Below are 18,072 nucleotides of genomic sequence, written 5' to 3' on the forward strand. Positions count from 1 at the left end.
CATGTGGGATCTTCCTGGACCAGAGATTGAACCAGTGTCGCTCGCATTGCAAGGCAGATCCTCCATCACTGGACCACCAGGAAGCCCCGTCTTTTCATGTCTTTAGATTTTCTTTGCTTCCTTTAATCTACACTTTGTAGTTTTCAGTGTATGGATCCTATAGCTGTTTTGTCAGATTTATATCTAATTATCTCATTTTGAGGTACTATTGTAAAATAGCATTTAAATTTTTTTATTTCCAATTGTTCAGTACTAGTATATATAAATAAGATGAATTTTTCTGTGTTGATCTTGACCCTGCCACCTAGGTAAACTCACTTCTTAGTTCTGGGATTTGGGGGGTTGGGAGTGGGGGTTAAAAAATTCATCGGAATTTTCTATTCTGACAATCATGCCATCTCAAAGGAAGAGCAGTTTTATTTCTTGCTTTCCAGTCTATACCAGCCCCCTCTCCCACTTTTCCTGCCTCATTATGCTGACTAGGACTTCTAACATGATGTTGATAAAGAGTGGTGAGAGTGGCAATGTTTCCTTGCTCCCAATCAGAGGGGGAGGGTGTTCAGTCTTTCAGCAGTAACTCTGACGAGCAGTTAACTGTAGGGGTTTTTGTTTGTTTTTTTTTGTAGATTCCATTTATCAGGGTGGGTCAATTTATTTCTATTTCTATTATTGAGAGCTTTTTCAAGAATGGATACCACATTTTCTCAAATTCTTCCTCTGAATCAATTGATACAATCACGTGGCTTTTCTTTTTCAGGCTGACCACATGGTGGGTTACTCTGATTGCTTTTGAACACTGAACTAGTCTTACATTCCTGGGATGAACCCAACTTGATCTTGGAATATTATTCCTTTTATGTATTTCTGAATTTGTTTGCTGATATTTTGTTGAGGAGTTTTGCATCTCTGCCCATGAGAAATACTGGTCTTTGATTGTATGTCTTTATCCAGTTTTGGTATCAGGTAGTGTCATAAAATGAGTTACAAAGTGTTCCTTTCTCTTTTATTGGGTAGAATTTCTTTGAATATTTGGTATGATTTACCAGTAAATTATCTGGACAAGGAGGCTTCCTTTTTGGAAGGGTTTTAAATTATAAATTCAATTTCTTTATTAGTTATAGGATGAGTCAGGTTATCTATTTCAACTTAGGAGTAAGCTTTTGTAAAAAATTTTTTTTGAGGAATTTGTCCATTTCATCTAAATTATTTGGCTTATGTGCACAATATTGTTCTATTATTTGTTATTCTTTTAATATCTGTGTGCCTGTAGTGATCTCTTATCTCTCATTCCTGATATTGATAATTTTTTTCCTTTGTCAGTTTTGCTTGCAGTTTATCGGTTTTATTGATCTTTTCCAAGAAACAATCTTCGGTTTCACTGATTATCATTTTTCTGATTTCAACTTTACTGATGTCAGCTCTTATCTTTGTTTCTTTCCTTATGCTTTAGATTTGTCTTAAGCCTTTTTCTAGTTTCTTAAAATGGAAGCCTAGATTATTGATCTGAGATCTTTTTTTCCCCAATATGAACATTTAATATTATAAACTTTCTTCTAAACACTTCTTTACCTGCATCCCAAATATTCTGGTACATTGTCTTTTCATTTTTCTTATTGATTTCTAGTTTAATTCCACTATGGTCAGAGAACATACTTCATACATTTTCAGGTTTGTTATGACGCAGGATCTGGTCTTTCTTGGTGACTGTCCCAGTTGCAATCAAAAAGACAGTGTGTTCTGATGTTGGGTGGAGTGTTCTGCAAATGTCAATTAGATCCAGGTAGTTGTTGGTGATGTTCAATTTTCCTGTATCCTTGCTGGTTCTATGAATTACTGAGATATGCTGAGTGACCACACAGAGGATTTGTTCAAATAGGGGACAAAGTTGAGGGACAAGGCACCTTGGTCCTCAAGAGTCTGAGTCTTCATGGCTGCACTGGTGTTCATTGCACTGTCTTGGGAGGCAGACACATATTTGTTTGAATCACCTCAGCCCCCCCTGCTTCCTAAAGGGGAGCTCACGGCTAACATCTGAGTTTCAGATGTCACCTATGGACATCCAAACACATATATACCTAAAATCTTATTCTTCATCTCTCCTGACATTTAAAAAATCTATTTATTTATTCATAGCTGCGCTGGGTCTAGGTGCAGTGAGTGGGGATTACTCCCTAGTTATGCTGCACAGACTTCTCGTTGCGGTGGCTTCTCTTGTTGCAGAGCATAGGCTCTAGGGTGTGTGGGCTCAGTAGTTGTGGCACAAAGGCGTAAATGCCCCATGGCATGTGGAATCTCCCCAGACAAGGGATCGAACCTTTGTCCCCTGCATTGGCAGGTGCATTCTTAACCACTGGACCACCAAGGAACTCCTCTCACGACATTTTTGAGGAGGGAAACTTGAAAGAGTCTGGGTCTTCACTTCCTGTCCCTCCCTGACCTCCTGAGGAACATTTTCCTGTTTTCTCTGAGACTCTGGGCTGATAAAAAGTAATGAGTAGAGAAGTTGAGATAAGTCAAAGGGGCTAAACTAAGTTGCGTTTTAAAAAGAGTTCATTGCTATGAAGGAGAAAATACTTGATGTGAAAGGGTGTGGAGAGGAGAAATTTAGAGGTGCAGCTGTGAGGATGAAATGACTTCAGGGGAGATGTGTTGAAAGCAGACTTTTACAGAGTTAGGCAAGATGTCAGGAGGTGTAATTCCCCTTCTGCCAATACTCCAAGAGCCTTCAGTAAAGGCTGACTTGACTCTTTAATGCCTTTGAGTCACACTTGTATTTCTTCGGGCTTTGACACCTTGCCGAGTTGGACCTGAAGGTCAGTCAGAGGCCAAGCTGTCATTCAAGGTTAATTCAAGTTAATTTAGGGGACACCCTACAGGAGTTTGGGAGAGTAGGATTTCTTTCTTTTCAGGCCCAGAAGGCACAGAACTATGCTCCCTACGCCAACAGGGGAGACTTGGCAAGAAGGTTACATGTTGGAATTCAGAGAACTCCTTAATTTTGAAAGTACTGTATTTAAAGTGGATCACTTCCTCCAAAAGCAGGTCATCAACTCCCTCAGCGCACAGTTGTCTGGTTACATTAAAAATATATTTTCCCCTTTGTCAAGTTCACAGAACTAGGAGGAATCACTTGGTAAGGGGAGGGCTTTAATTAGAAATATTTGAGGGAAAGAGGGGAAACTACCCATCCTAAATCCTAAACCCACCTCCTCCCATCCCTCTCCACCAGCTCTCTGAATTGTAAATGGGAAGGAGAGAATTAGAACCAATGATAATAATAGCTTGCTGTACCCAACAATTATTGAGTGCTTGCTGAATGCCAGATCCTTTTACATGCAGTGAAAGCACCTAGGCCAGGACCTGACATTAGGAAGATGCTCAAAACCTGTTTGCTGACTGACTAACACTAGCCAGGTCTGGCAAAGATGCTTCAGTGCTCAGGTATTTTGCTCCTTTTAACGATAAGTCAGCTGCCATCTCAGGAGAAAGACAAGACCATGAAGCCATCTCTTGAATAAAGCAACATTTCTCCACCTTCAGTATTTCAGCCTTTTGTTATAAATGGCGGAAACTCAGCCCAAACAATCCTAAACAAGAAAAGAGAACTTATCAATTCCTATGATCACACCACAGAAAGTAGGGGATGTAGAGCAAGGACTCAAAGAGTGATACCCTTCCCTCTCTTCCTCCCTCTGCCTCTTGGCTCCGCTGGCTTCTCTCTCCTACTACAGGTGGTCTCTCCCCGTATGGAAGTGCAGAACATGACTGCCACCCTGGCCCCTGCTCACAGCCTTTGAGCCCTGCAAGCCCAGAAGCAAGCGTCTTCCCCAGTAGAAATATTCCAGGGAAGGATGTTGATTGGCTCCACTTGGGTCACATGCCTATTTCTAGACCAATCCCAGAAAAGTATTCTGATTGGCTCCGTTTGGCTCACGTGACCATCACTAGACCAATCTCTCCAGCTGGAGAGATGGGACAATATGATTAGTTCAGCCTGGGTCATGTGACCTTCTTTGTTGGGGGAAGTCTGCTGAAATCCATTTCCTGAAGCAATGGAGCCCTGTTGTCAGTTGTAGGCAACAGAGGCGAACTTTTGCTGATCTCGGCAGTGCAGTTGGGCGCTCACACATAAGCCAGGGAATCTACTTGGTGCTCACCAGGTGGAAACAAGCCCTCCCGGTCCCAGTCGGATGACTAAAGGCTGTGGCTAGTACCACTGCCCCTGCCACCCCAGGAACTTGATCTTGCTGCTACTGCCACCAAGCAGCCGGCAGCTTTTTTGTGTCTGGCTCTGGACCTGAAGGGCAGCAGAGGGTATCTGATGGGTACAGCCTGTATCACCTGTGCTTCAGCTGCAGGGGAGGGCGGGAGATCAGCTAACTGTATTTTAATATTGTGGCTGGCCAAAACTCAAAACCAATGTCCACTGCAGGGTATATATTGAGCATTCATGCAACAGCCACTAACCACTTTGTTCCCAAAGCTTCTGCTCCTGCAACGTAAGCCTGTATCTACTAAATGTCAAATGAGAGGTCACCAGATCGCCTTTTGTAGTGGAGTCCACCCCATAAATCTTGGTGCTTGGCACGCGGCTCCTCTTCATGCTGAGAAGGTCATGACTTCATGTCTGGACTGGCAAGTATCATTTCTCTCTTTCAGATTTTCCAAGCGGGGTTTCTTAGGAGGCAATTCCAGGCGCCATTAATTTAAACATTTTTTAATCTGATTTATTTTGCAATTCCCTGCTTTAATCAAAGGTCAGCTGTCCCAGCTCAGTTGTTAGGATGAATCTGTTTCCTTGATGGACAGCATCTTCCCGACACTGTGGATCTTTTGCTGGAGATCTCTTGAGGGCAAACTGAATTGGCAGGAAGTGAAAGGAGACTCGGGGGGCAGGGGTCCTGGGTGGTGTGTGAATCCATCATCCTCCCCCAGAGGTTGAGCTCAGCTTTATCCAGAGACAGAGGAAGGCCCCTGCTGCCCTCCCTAGATCCCCTAATCCTTGTGCATGCATGCGTGCGTGCATGCGTGCACACTCAGTTGTGTCCGACTCTTCGAAACCTCATGGACTGCAGCTTGCCAGGCTCCTCTGTCCATGGAATTTTCCAGGCAAGAATATTGGAGCAGGTTGCCACTTCCTTCTCCAGGAGATCTTCCTGACCCAGGGATCGAACCTACATCTCTTGTGTCTCCTGCGTTGGCAGGTGGATTCTTTACCAGTTGAGCCACTGGAGAATGCCTTACTCTGTTTTTCCACTCACTCACCTCAGATAGCCATGTCCTGCCTTAAAGAAAATCTTTTTATTGTGGTGAAATACACATACCATAAAATTCACCACGTTAGTTATTTGAAAGCGTACAGTTCAGTGACAGTTCATATATTCATAGTGTTGTACAACCCTCGCTGCTATCCAGTTGCAGAACATTTTCATCACCCCAGAAGGAAACCCACATAGCCACTAAACAGTGGCTGGCCCAGGTCCCCACCCCCAGCCCTGGGCTACCAGTCTGCTTTCCGTCACCATGGATTTGCCTGGTTTACATTCTGGATGTTTCCAGATTCCACAGATGTGTTCCATACAAATGGAATCATACCATTATATGGCCTTTTGTGTCTGGCTTCTTTCACAATGTTTTTGAGGTTCATCCACATTGTAGCATGTGTCAGAACTCCTTTCCTTCTCATTGTTGAACAATATGCCATATTTTGGGCTCCCCTAGTAGCTCAGCTGCTAAAGAATCTGCCTGCAATGCAGGAAACCCGGGTTTGATTTCTGTGTTGGGAAGTTCCCCTGGAGAAGGGATAGGCTACCCGCTTCAGTATTCTTGGGCTTCCGTGGTGGCTCAGACAGTAAAGAATCTGCCTGCAATGCGGGAGTCCTGGGTTTTTTTCCTGGGTGGGAAAGATCCCTTGGAGGAGGGCATGGCGACCCACTCCAGTATTCTTGCCTGAGAATCCCCATGGAGAGAGGAGCCTGGCGGGCTACAGTCCCTGGGGTCGCAAAGAGTCAGACATGACTAAGCACATGACATGCCATGTTTTGCTTATCCATTTGTCTGTGATGGACATTTGGGTTGTTTTCTCCTTTGGGCTAGTGTGAATAATGCTGCTATGAGTGTCCGTGCTGAAGGAGAGGCATGTCTCAGTGAGAAGCTTTTGGCTGCAAGTAACAGAGAATGCAATGTGATTGGCTTAACTCTGAAGGAAAATGCCTCATTGCTTGTGATGGAAAGGCACACCTAGGGCAGCTCCAAAGAGCCCTTCTCTGCTCTTTTCTTCCCCTCAGGCTGGCTTTCCTCATGGTTTCGGGCTGCAGAGTTACAGGCACAACATCACTGAGTGGAAGAGGAGGGGGTTCTTTCTTCCTTGTGCCTCTTTTTCTAGAAGTTTTATAGTTTAACTTTTACACTTTGGCCTTCTAATCATCTTAACTTCGTTTCTGTGTATGGTGTGAAGTTGGGATCCAGGTTCATTATTTTGTTCCATACAGATATCAGATATCTAGTTGTTTCAACACTGTTAGCTCAGAAAGGCTTCTCTTTCCCATTGGCACTTGTGTCAAAAATCAGTTGCTGGGCTTGGGGGAGAATAGATACATGTATATGCATGGCTGAGTCCCTTCGCTGGTCACCTGAAACCACTGCAGCATTGTTAATCAGCTACATCCCAATATAAAACAAGAAGTTTAAAGTTTGAAAAAAAATCAGTTGCCTGTGGATGTGCAGATCTATCGTAGGACTCTCTTTTTCTGTTCTATTGGCCGATTCCCCTTTCTGTCTTATAAATTGGAGGATAATTGCTTTACGATGTTGTGTTGGTTTCTGTCATAGAGTGGCATGAATCAACCAGAAGGATATCATCTTTCCTTTTGCCCATACCACTCTGTCTTAACTACTGTTGCTTTAGAATAAACCTTCAAATCAGATAGTGACCTTGTTCTTTTGTGTGTCTTTTCTGGAAACACCCTAGCAGGAGATCCCCTTCACATCCCACTGGCCAGAACCGCATCAACTCCCATTCCCAGCTCAACCACTGGCCAGGGGACTGGGACCACATGAGTGAGCTAGCCCATCAGAATTTCACTTGGAGAGGGGAATGAAGAGTAGACACCTGAACCCAAAAGTCAAAGGTGAAAGCCGAGCTTTCCAGGGAGAAGTGGGGGAAACTTCAGGGTAAGAAGCCAACAGTTTCTGCCAAAATGCCCGAAGCAGTTCAATGGAATTTTTAATCATGGGAGAGAAAGAGAGAGAACAAAACAATAAAAGGGACAGACAGGAAACCTCAACTCATCCTGGATATTCTTCTCAGCCACTGATGACAATGACAAAGAGGACATCATGGCCATAAGTGACAAGGCTTAGCATACAGCACTGTGAGCCCTTGCCAATGAGCCGGGCCCCTTCCCCACTGCTGACAGCATCAGGGGCCCAGTGACACTTGAGATCCATCTGGGGGACGATGGTCAGGTCTGGGTGGTGGGGAGCAAGTCTTGGATCTCTTGGCTGTGGTTTAGCTCCTTTCATTGTTCAGTTTTGGAGGCATGGGGATGAGTAACAGTTCCTGTAACTCTTAAGCTGCTCAAATATTTCTTGGGACCGTCTCAAACCATTCCTTAGGGCACATGTTGACTTGGAGGCTGGTCCCACAGAGGGATGGATTTGGCAGTAAATCACTCAAGTGCCTGGCTGCCTGGAGCCCGCACACCGCTGTGATGAGTCTGGCTCCCTGGCTCCTCCTTCTTATCCTCAGTAGCTCCATCTTCTTGACTTGTTTGTCAGTTCTTCAACTCCTCACTAGTTCGTCCTCCCGGGCCCTCACTCAATTGTTCAATTCCTTCTAGAAGAGAGAAGCAAGGCTTTGAGATGGTTCCTACCTCTCCAGCCCTGGGTGTGTGATCGCACAGGGATGGGCAGACTTATGTACGTGTTTGCTCCTCTCTCTCCTCTCGTTTTCCCCAGGCAGTTTGGTGAAACACGGTAGGCTATGACTTTATGGCATTTCAAAGGTGCTGAGAGTCTGAAACATAAGTCTGAGTCCAGCCCAAGGGCTGCCCACCAGGGTCCACTGTAGCTCTAGAAGTTCTGCTTCTTGGGACTCCTGTACCAGTCATCTGCCCACGTTTCTGACGTAGCGTGGAGCGAAGCAGCTGATCACAGGTCTTAGAGAAAGGTGGGCATGGATGCCGAGTCCAGCCTGGACAGGTGACTTTGCCTCTCGGAGCCTCAGTTTCCCCATCTGCCACATGAAGGGTAAGTATTGACCTCCGTGGTTGTTAGGGGAGAGCTAAAGAGGCGCGATGCAGACTGTCTGGCACTCAATAAGGATGGGCAGATGCCCTCCATCATTAGTATTTTTACTCTTTCAGAGGAAAAGAGCAGTTTCCTTCAGGGAGAAGACAAGTGGGACAGGGTGAGAGGTGGGTGTTAGAATCACAGAGGCTTGGCACTTCCTTAGCAGTCCAGTGGTTAAGCCTTCACCTTCCAACGCTGGACGTGTGGGTTCCATCCCTGGTCAGGGAGCTGACATCCCACATGCCTCCTGGCCAAAAAAACCCAAAAGGTAAAACAGAAGCAATATTGTAACAAATTCAATGAAGACTTTAAAAATGGTCCACATTAAAAAGAAAACAAACTTAAAAAAGAATCAGGGAGGCAGAGACTAGGATGTATTTAGGCAGTGGGATGTGAGGAAGGGTAAGGAAGGCCTATGGGTGGGGAAGGGGCCACCTTTCTTGGACCAGCCGAGTGTCTAGAGCCCCAGGTTTTGATCCAGCCCCTCTTGGATCCCAATGTGGACACAGGAGACAGGCCTGGATGCCTAAGCCAAGTCGGAGAGTGGTGGGAGGAGCCATAACAGTGCACGCCTTCTTCAAGTGGACGGGCCAGACCCACGATGCTCTCCATAGCAAACATGTGGTATGCTAGGAAACAAATAACCCCACTGAGACCGTTCTTTCTGGAAACAGGGGAAAAATGTGGATTATCTTGAGTTCAAAAATGTGGGCTCCCAGGCGGCCTATAAAGTCAAGGTAGTGGGGTAGAAGCTGACTGATGAGTTTGGTTATGTTTTCTCTGGCCTTTCTGTGTTCACGCTCGGTGCTGTAAGGCCTCTTCACTTGGGTGACCATGGTTACATTCTTGGGGAGCACTGAACACCCGGAGGGGCTCAGTGGGGCCATCCTGGATGCTGGGTGCCTGCCAAAGGCTCCTTTCCACGGTAAGGGGAAGGGAGAGAGAGAGGCTTTGCCGTGATGATTGCAGACAAGTTCCCTTGCCTCCTTCTATGTCTCCAAGGGACCCCGGAAGTGGTTCTAGAGGTGGGGGGCTGCAGGAACCACTGGAGGTCATCTTGTCAGCCCCCTTCCACCTCCAAGAATCCTACAAATGGGGAAACGAGCCAGAGAAGGCAGGGGCCTCGCTTGAGGTCACCAGGCTGTCTGGGGACTCAGATGCATGGTCCCACAGTTCTGGCAATCTGCCTAAGAAACGTCTTGCTTTCTGTGGGTCCTGTCTGCTCTCAGCTCCTCTGGGGAGAAGGCTTATGGCTTCTTGGAATCTATAAGCTTGACGCTCTGAACTTGTGCTGCTGTGACCTTTCTGAAAAGCAGACTGGAGCAGGTTGCTTCCAAAGGGCTGTCTTCAGCAGCTCCAGGGCCTCTGCAGAGACCCCCACGTGTGCCCTTTGTAAGACACGTGAGGCCCTTCAAGAGCCGGCCTCTGTCCTCTCCTCTGCCATTCCTCTCCAGTCGCACGGGCTAGCAGGGGGTGTCTCGCGTCCTCTGCCTTCGCACATGCTGTTCCTGCTCCTCGAATGCCCTTCCCTCTTGTTCTTGAAGGCTTCTCAGGCTATCCCCATGGCCTCCTCTGACCCCTTAGGCTCAGCCACTCCTTCCTCTGAGCTCCCAGAGCTCTCGATCATTCCCCTATTAGCACTTATCTCATTGACTCAGAATGATTTGTTTACATGTCTCTTCTCCCCAGGGTAGGAGGCATGCCTTCCACATCTGTATGTCCTCCTTCCCCCAGCAGTGCCTAGCAGAGTGCCGGAAACCCAGCCTGGGCTCAGCCAGTGTACGTGGAGTGAATGGCCGAGGGACGTGTGTGTCCTCAAAGGTCCCCCTGCACGCGGCCTGGAACGTCACCGCCTGTGAACTGTGCCTGGCTCCTGGCTCCTGTCCCCCTTTGCCTTCCACAGCTGGGGCCTCTCTTCTCCCTCCAACAGCTGGCCCAGCCCTGCCCAGACTCGGGGGGAGCCACAGCCTAGCCCAGGGAGATTTAAAGAGCCCGTGTTCAGAAGTGCAGGTGACTCAACCTCCTGTGAGCTTGACCGCAAGTTCTGTTGTCACCTGGCTCTAGACTCTTGGTTCCCACCACATCCATGAGACAGGCAGCTCCCCAGAGGCCATTTTCCCCAGATCTTAGTCCTTCTTATGAAAAAGTCTAGAAGTAAGTCCTCCTGGTCTAGCCCTAGTCTAGAATTGAGTTCTCTGGGTCTAGCCCTAGTCTAGAATTGAGACCTCCTGGTCTAGTCCTAATCTATAACTGAGTCCTCCTGATCTGGTCCTAGTCTAGAACTGAGTCCTCCTGGTCTAGCCCTAGTATTGAACTGAGTCTTCCTGGTCTAGCCCTAGTATTGAACCAAGTCCTCCTGGTCTAGCCCTAGTATTGAACTGAGTCCTCCTGGTCTAGCCCTAGTATTGAACCAAGTCCTCCTGGTCTAGCCCTAGTCTAGAACTGAGTCCTCCTGGTCTAGTCCTAGTCTAGAACTGAGTCCTCCTGGTCTAGCCCTATTATTGAACTGAGTCCTCCTGGTCTAGCCCTAGTCTAGAACTGAGTTCTCCTGGTCTAGCCCTAGTCTAGAATTGAGTCCTCCTGGTCTAGTCCTAGTCTGGAACTGAGTCCTCCTGGTCTAGTCCTAGTCTGGAACTGAGTCCTCCTGGTCTAGTCCTAGTCTGGAACTGAGTCCTCCTGGTCTAGTCCTAGTCTGGAACTGAGTCCTCCTGGTCTAGCCCTAGTCTAGAACTGAGTCCTCCTGGTCTAGCCCTAGTATTGAACTGAGTCCTCCTGGTCTAGCCCTAGTCTAGAACTGAGTCCTCCTGGTCTAGCCCTAGTCTAGAACTGAGTCCTCCTGGTCTAGCCCTAGTCTAGAACTGAGTCTTCCTGGTCTAGTCCTAGTCTAGAACTGAGTCCCTGAGGATATGTGTTGCTTCCCTCCCCATGGCCAGAGCCCAGACACTGGGCCTCTCTAATACCCGCTGACCCATTTAGGCAGCAAACCTTCCCTGGGTGCCTAGCATGTGCAGGTACAGGGTCTCTGCTGCCGCAGAGCTCACAGTGGGGATGGGAGGAGCAGTGATGACACTGGTGATGCTGGGTGGGCAGTGCCAGGACAAGAGGTCAGACAGGGGGCCCTGGAGTCACAGGGCAAGGTGCTGAAGTAACCTCAGAGGTGGGGTCTGAGCTGAGATGGAGGGGGCAAGGAGATGTTATGAGGAGAAGGTGGGGGGGGTGCTTCTTCCTGGTTGAGGGCTCCGGAAGGGCAGGGTCTGGAGAAATCTACCACCACGCCCCACATACAGACCAGAACCTTCAGTCGTGTCCCTGGGACTGGCTGTGCCTGACCTGGGAGCGTGATGTTCTCGGGGGAGGGACTGAAAAGTGAGAGGACTGTGGCTGCCTCCAGTGGTGCTCCAAACCCGGCAAGCCCACAAAGCTGTTTCTTCTTTATTTTGTTGTTTAGTTGCTAAGTGGTGTTCGACTCTTTTCAACCCCATGGACTATAGCCTGCCAGGCTCCTCTGTCCATGGGATTTCCCAGGCAAGAATACTGGAGTGGGTGGCTGTTTCCTTCTCCAGGGGATCTTCCCAACCCAGAGATTGAACCCAGGTCTCCTGCAATGGCAGGCAGATTCTCTACCACTTGAGCCACGTGGGAAGTCCCTCTTTTTTATTTATTCAGTCAATACTGAGTGAGTCCCCAGCATGAGCCAGGGACTGGGCTGGGAACTGGGGTCAGGGGGGGTCTGATCTGGGCAACCAAGATGCATTCTTGCCCTCAAAGGACTCATGGGCCAGTCAGGAGAGAGGCATAGAAAGAAGTCATGAGAACACAGCGTGGGGTTAGCGGTGCTGGGGCCCCAACTCTCTCCAGGTGGTGGGAGGGAGCCCCGTCTGGGAAAGGATGGCCATAGGGATCCAGATAGCACCATGAGCATCTCACCTGTGTCCCAGAACCCTCACGTGGGAGCCAGTGAGACCGGTGGGCAGAGGGAAAGCCCCACCGCTTGGAGTCATCAGATGACCTACGGACAATGTCTTATCATGCTTAGCAGAGGCAGCAGAGCCCAGGGGTTTGGGATCCTTCTCTGCTATTTGAAAGCTGAGTGATTTTGGGGCAAAGGACTGAGCTTCCATTTACTCATCTGTAAAATGGGTTGTGCTATTGCCTCCCTCTAGGGTTGCAGCCAGCCTCTAAGGAAATAGTAACTATGTGATAAGGCTTAGCAACGTCGTAGCTGCTCAACTTCTGTGCCTTGATTATATTAACCGTCCTAATAGACAATAACTGGGACGCACACATCCCTGCGGAAAGAAAGGGAGTTGCATTTTGTGCGTGTGTGTGTGTGTGTGTGTGTGTCTGTCTGTCTGTCTGTCTGTCTGTCTGTCGGGGGGTTTTAGGGAGTTGGGTGCAGGGAGCCATAAAAGCTAGGGCCGTGGGCAGACCTCCAGGGCAGGGGACGCGCGGTCCCCCCCTTCTCCTGCCCCCGCAGCGGGGCGCGCGGTCGGCGGGAGGCGCAGGTGTCCAGTGGGTCCCGCGCGTCCCCATCCCTCGCCGCCTTGGCCGGGGCCCCAGCTCCCTTCTGCCGTCCGCCCCGCGTCCTCCTCTAACCTCGGGTCTGGACGGCCGAGCAGTGGGGCCGGGAAAGTTTGAGTCACGGTGGGGGGAGCGGAGGAGGCGGGCCCGTGACCCTGAACGGGGTGGGCTCTAGGACCCGCCTCGGGCTCCCAGCAGGGGGACCCCGCCGCAAACCCAGGTCCCGCGCGCACCGGCCGCGGCGCGACGGAGCGAGGGGCTGGCTGCAGTGCTCGTCGGGTGGCCGCTGGGTGCACCAGGGCAGTCGCGCTCCCCAGGACCCGCGCGCCTCCACCGCGGCAGCCGGAGCCCCTCGGCCGCGCTCAGCATGAGGCCCCGGGCGCCGCTCCTGCGGCTGCTGCTGGCGGTCTCCGCGGCCGCCGCGGCGGTGGTCGGCGAGCCCGGGACGGCGTTGTCCCCTACCACGGGGGGCGCCACCCTGGCCATCGTCTTCGACGTCACCGGCTCCATGTGGGACGACCTGATGCAGGTGTTGGACGGCGCCTCGCGCATTCTGGAGCGCAGCCTGAGTCGCGGCAGCCGGGTTATCGCCAACTACGCGCTGGTGCCCTTCCACGACCCAGGTAGCGCCCCCCGCGCCCCCGGCCTGGCGCCCTGGCGCCGTGCGCTCACCCGCCGGCTCTGCGCCCGGGGCGCACTGAATGCTCGCCGGCGGCACCGCGGCCCGGCACGGGCGCCTTCTCCACATGTCCGCTCTGCGCGAGCCCCGGCACCTGGGGCAGACCTCGCAGCCGCCCCGTCCTCCCCCACGCAACCCAGAACCTACTCTCCCCTTCTCCCGCGCCTTCCCGCCCGCGTCGTCGGGCGGGTGACAGAGAGGCAGGCGCACTGCCTTCAAAAGCCGCGCGGTCACCTCCCGGCTGCGCGACTTCAGCAAATGACCTGCCTCCCGGAGCATCACAGGGTGAGAACTGCCTCCCAGGCTCGCTGAGATGTTGAACTGGGGCCTCTGTGTCCAGGGCCTGGCACGTGTGCGCCTCCGCTGGGTTTGCGGGTTTGCCCTGTGTTAGTTAGACTTTGCTCCCATCGTGGGATTCAGGGGCTAAACGCTGCATATTGCCCCTCACCTGTTCTCCAGAGAAAAACTGCGGCCACGTGGCCTCCACCCAGCTTATTTTCACTGCCAGGCCCTTACCTAACCCTCTCTCCCCTGCAGGCAGCACCTCGCCCCCTACAGCCCCCTACCTTTCATCTCAGTGTTAAGGCCACGCCCTGGAAAAGGCTCCTGGGAGACCCCACTGTGAGGCCTTTCAAGGAAAACAGCTGTGGATCGGTGGGCTCAGACTCCCAACCTCGTGAATGGCAGGGCTGCTTATTCTCAACATTTTTAGTGAAAAACTTCAGACTTACAGCAACATAGGGAGAGAAAAATACATGAACACCTGTCTGCCCACCACTCAGATCCCATGATTAATTTCACAACGTTTTGTCTTGTCTCTCCATTAGGCACCTCCCTGTTCAGAAGGATAGCTTTCTAAAGCCAAAAACTACACTAAAAATGGCAGAGTCTTTTTGCAGAATTGTACTGCAAAGTGTTCTTATTCAGAGGAAATGCACCCAAGGCGAGATGAGCTAGGAAGCCCTGTTAGAAGCCCTGTTTTCCTTGATTAATCACATCATTAGAGATTTTTGAAAAGCAGGGTAAAGCTGGGTGTGACATAATCCTTTACAGCCCCCAGGCTGAGTGTGGAGTCCCTACGCTTCCAGGAGCTCTGGGCTCTGTAAGGCTCTGCAGCTCACAGCCCAGAAGCCAGGAGTCTCGAAAGATTTCTGGGAGCAGCAGCAGCTTGGCTCCCACTTGAGGTCAGGAAAGAGTGAGGTTAGGGGAATTGTGATATTGTGGGGTGTGCGGTGTGTCCTGGGGGCTTCAGCTCAAACACAGCTCATCCTCTGTCCCCCTAACTTTCTCACTCCCTTCTGGGTCATTCTCGGGCTTTCAAAGATAATGCATTGAAAGGGCTTAGAGATCATTTAATCCACCCCTACTCTTAGAATTGAAGAGACTGAGGCTCGGAACACGGATGGGACTTCCCCAAGGCCACCTGCCAGGCCGACATGATTTCTGACTGATGCAGTGAACATGAGTTTGAGCAGACTCAGGGAGAGAGTGAAGGACAGGGAAGCCTGGTGTGCTACAGTTCCATGGGGTCCCAAGGAATCAGACATTACTGAGTAACTGAATAAAAATAACCCATATTTGTCTCTAAAATGCTTGGCTCCGTTGGCGGGCTGGAGAGCAGCCTGTTGGAAGTAGATACAGTGTCCTGGGATCCATAGTGTCCTCACTGTCCCCTCTCTGGCCATCATCATCTTGAAGCCCTCGTTCCACCCCCAAGCTCTCCTCTCCTCTCTGGATGCTGAGCGCATGGGTGACCCTCTAGCCTTCACTCCATCTTCTGCAAAACAAAAAAATCCCACCCCCCCTTTCCCATCTCTGCTTCCCAGACCGTGCTCCCTACAGACATCCCAGGTCCCAATGGAGGGGGAACCTCAGTGTTTATTGAGCCCTTGCTGTGTGCACAGTCTTGTGAAGCTCTCAGTGTGAAGCAGGCAGGTTTCATGCCAAGGAGCTGGCAGCCTGCTGGCGACACGGGCAGAGGGTAGCAGGTATCCCTCCTGACGGCTCCTGACTCTTGGTTAGTGTGGGAAGGGACTCATCAAAGGCTCTCTGAGGAAGCAGCATTGGAGCAGGACCTGAGGAAGATGAAGGGAAATTGATCAGCTTTTGACCACCTGCCGGCGGATGCTAGGTGCCAGGGATACAGAGGGACAGAGGTCTTCCTAAACACATGGAGCTCGCTGAGTAGCGGCTGACACGTTGGGGCAGGTGTCTGTGGATGTGGAGCCTGGGTGCAGGAGGGGTGAGCTGGGGCAGCCGGGAGAGGCGAGATTGGTTCAGCCTGTTGTTAGCGAAAGGTAGGGTCTGGCTGCTTGCTGCTCAAACGCCAGTAAACAGGCTGGGTTGGTGCAAAGGAAAGTTTGCTCTATTTCAGATGTCAGCAACTGGGCGGGGGAGGGTGGACATCCATCCAAAGGCCGACACCCCTCCTCCCCCAACCACCACCACTGACAGTCACTGGGGAAGAGCTTTTGTAGATGGAGGGAGGGGGCTAGATGCAGAAATAGCACAGTCAGCTCTGACAGTCATCTTGAAACTGATCATCGGTGGTCTGACCAGCATCATCTTGGTTGTTTTGGGTGAGGTTAACCTTCAGTTCCATCTGCAGTGATTTTGGAGCCCCCCAAAAATAAAGTCTGACACTGTTTCCACTCTTTCCCCATCTATTTCCCATGAAGTAATGGGACCAGATGCCATGATCTTAGTTTTCTGAATGTTGAGCTTTAAGCCAGCTTTTTCACTCTCCTCTTTCACTTTCATCCTAGATAGCATATTAAAAAGCAGAGACATTACTTTGCCAAGAAAGGTCCGTCTAGTCAAGGCTATGGTTTTTCCAGTGGTCATGTATGGGATGTGAGAGCTAGACTGGGAAGAAAGCTGAGCGCCGAAAAATTGATGCTTTTGAACTGTGGTGTTGGAGAAGACTCTTGAGAGTCCCTTGGACTGCAAGGAGATCCAACCAGTCCATCCTAAAGGAGACCAGTCCTGGGTGTTCATTGGAAGGACTGACGCTGAAGCTGAAACTCCAATATTTTGGCCACCTCATGCGAAGAGTTGACTCATTGGAAAAGACCCTGATGCTGGGAGGGATTGGGGGCAGGAGGAGAAGGGGACGACAGAGGATGAGATGGCTGGATGGCATCACCGACTCGATGGACATGAGTTTGAGTAAACTCCAGGAGTTGGTGATGGACAGGGAGGTCTGGCGTGCTGCGATTCATGGGGTGGCAAAGAGTAGGACATAACTGAGCGACTGAATTGAACTGAACTGAACCTTCAGTTCCAGGGTCAGTCTGTTTGCATTTCTTTGAGGCACATTCTCGGAATTGGGGCAGCTTGGGTCATGGCTACAGTTTTGTCATCGTGTAGTTAACTTCTCCACCTGGTGGGGTTTCGGTATCTGCAAGACAGCTCACAGGATGTGGCTCAGAATATTACCTATAGACCTTGAGAAGGAACCAAAGATCTTTGAATATGCTTAATGAGCACATTATTATTATTTGGTCTCCTTTGACTATTTCCCCTTATTTCTGCATATTCACACTTCTCTGATTAAACTTACTCTTTGACTAAAGGTTTTCCACAGACAAAGGGCAGGCAGAGGACATGGGCAGGAGGTGGGGGCGGGGGGCAAGGACCCTAGTGTCCTGCTCCATTTCACTATGACCGCAGAACTGAGGACTCTTAGATGTCCTTCTATGGGCTTTGAGCAGACATTGAGTGTTTCTGAGCAAGGATTGGAGCTGTGGTTTAGGTTAGGCTGTGTCTTTTGACTCGGCCAGTAGAATTCCCTTTGGTGGAGGTAGGGCTGAGAGGTTGGGGTTTTAGCTGACAGTTCAGGGCTTCCGTGGTAGCTCAGAAGGTAAAGAACCTGCCTGCAATGCAGGAGACCTGGGTTCGATCCCTGGGTTGGGAAGATTCCCTTAGAGAAGGGAGTGGTTACTCACTCCAGTATTCTGGCCTGGAGGATTCCATGGACAGAGGAGCTTGACAGGCTACAGCCCACAGGGTTGCAAAGAATCAGAAGTGACTGAGCGACTTTCACTCACTCACTCAGGTCCCCCAGGGCTGTGTACTAGGAGCATCTTCCTAAAGGAAACCCCTACATTAAACCCCAGAGACCACACTTTGCAAGTTTCTAGTGGGTTCTGGGTGGCACATGCTTCAAGCTAAACCAGAACCTGTGCTTTGGAAATGTTTTTTAATGGAAAAAAAAAAAAAATGGTATGTTCCCAAATGGCAGAGTTAGAATTTTGCTAATGGTTTTATTTTGGCTGAAATTTAGGTTGTTTTCAGTTTTTCTCTATTAAAATGTCGCAAAAAGCACTCTGGTGTGTAAATCTTTGTCTGCATCTTTGATTGGTTTTTTCGTTGGATTAAAGTTTTGGAAGCAGAATTCCTAGGTCATTATATAAACACACTGAGTGGGGGGGCAACCCTTCAAATTGTTTTCCAAAATGTCTTGGAAGTTAAACTTCTACCAGAAGCATCTAGGGGACCGTTTCAGAGCAGCTGCCCTCAGCACTAGTGTGCTGTGTATGTGCGCTCAGATGCTCAGTCTTGCCTGACTCTTTGCAACC

The 18,072-nt window shown here is 50.0% G+C and overlaps 1 protein-coding gene across 2 annotated transcripts in view; it reads left to right on the forward strand.

Moving 5' to 3' along the window:
* The first annotated feature begins 13,028 nt into the window (after positions 1–13,028).
* Positions 13,029–18,072, forward strand: part of HMCN2 (hemicentin 2) — a 185,613-nt gene continuing 180,569 nt past the window's right edge. For both annotated transcript variants that reach the window (XM_043469851.1, XM_043469852.1), the window contains exon 1: positions 13,029–13,436. In XM_043469851.1, coding sequence (XP_043325786.1) covers positions 13,181–13,436 — 256 coding nt within the window. In that variant the 5' untranslated portion in view covers positions 13,029–13,180. The remainder of the gene's footprint in view (positions 13,437–18,072) is intronic.

The sequence above is a fragment of the Cervus canadensis genome, chromosome 5, assembly GCF_019320065.1.
Source record: "Cervus canadensis isolate Bull #8, Minnesota chromosome 5, ASM1932006v1, whole genome shotgun sequence".
Taxonomy (NCBI): domain Eukaryota; kingdom Metazoa; phylum Chordata; class Mammalia; order Artiodactyla; family Cervidae; genus Cervus; species Cervus canadensis.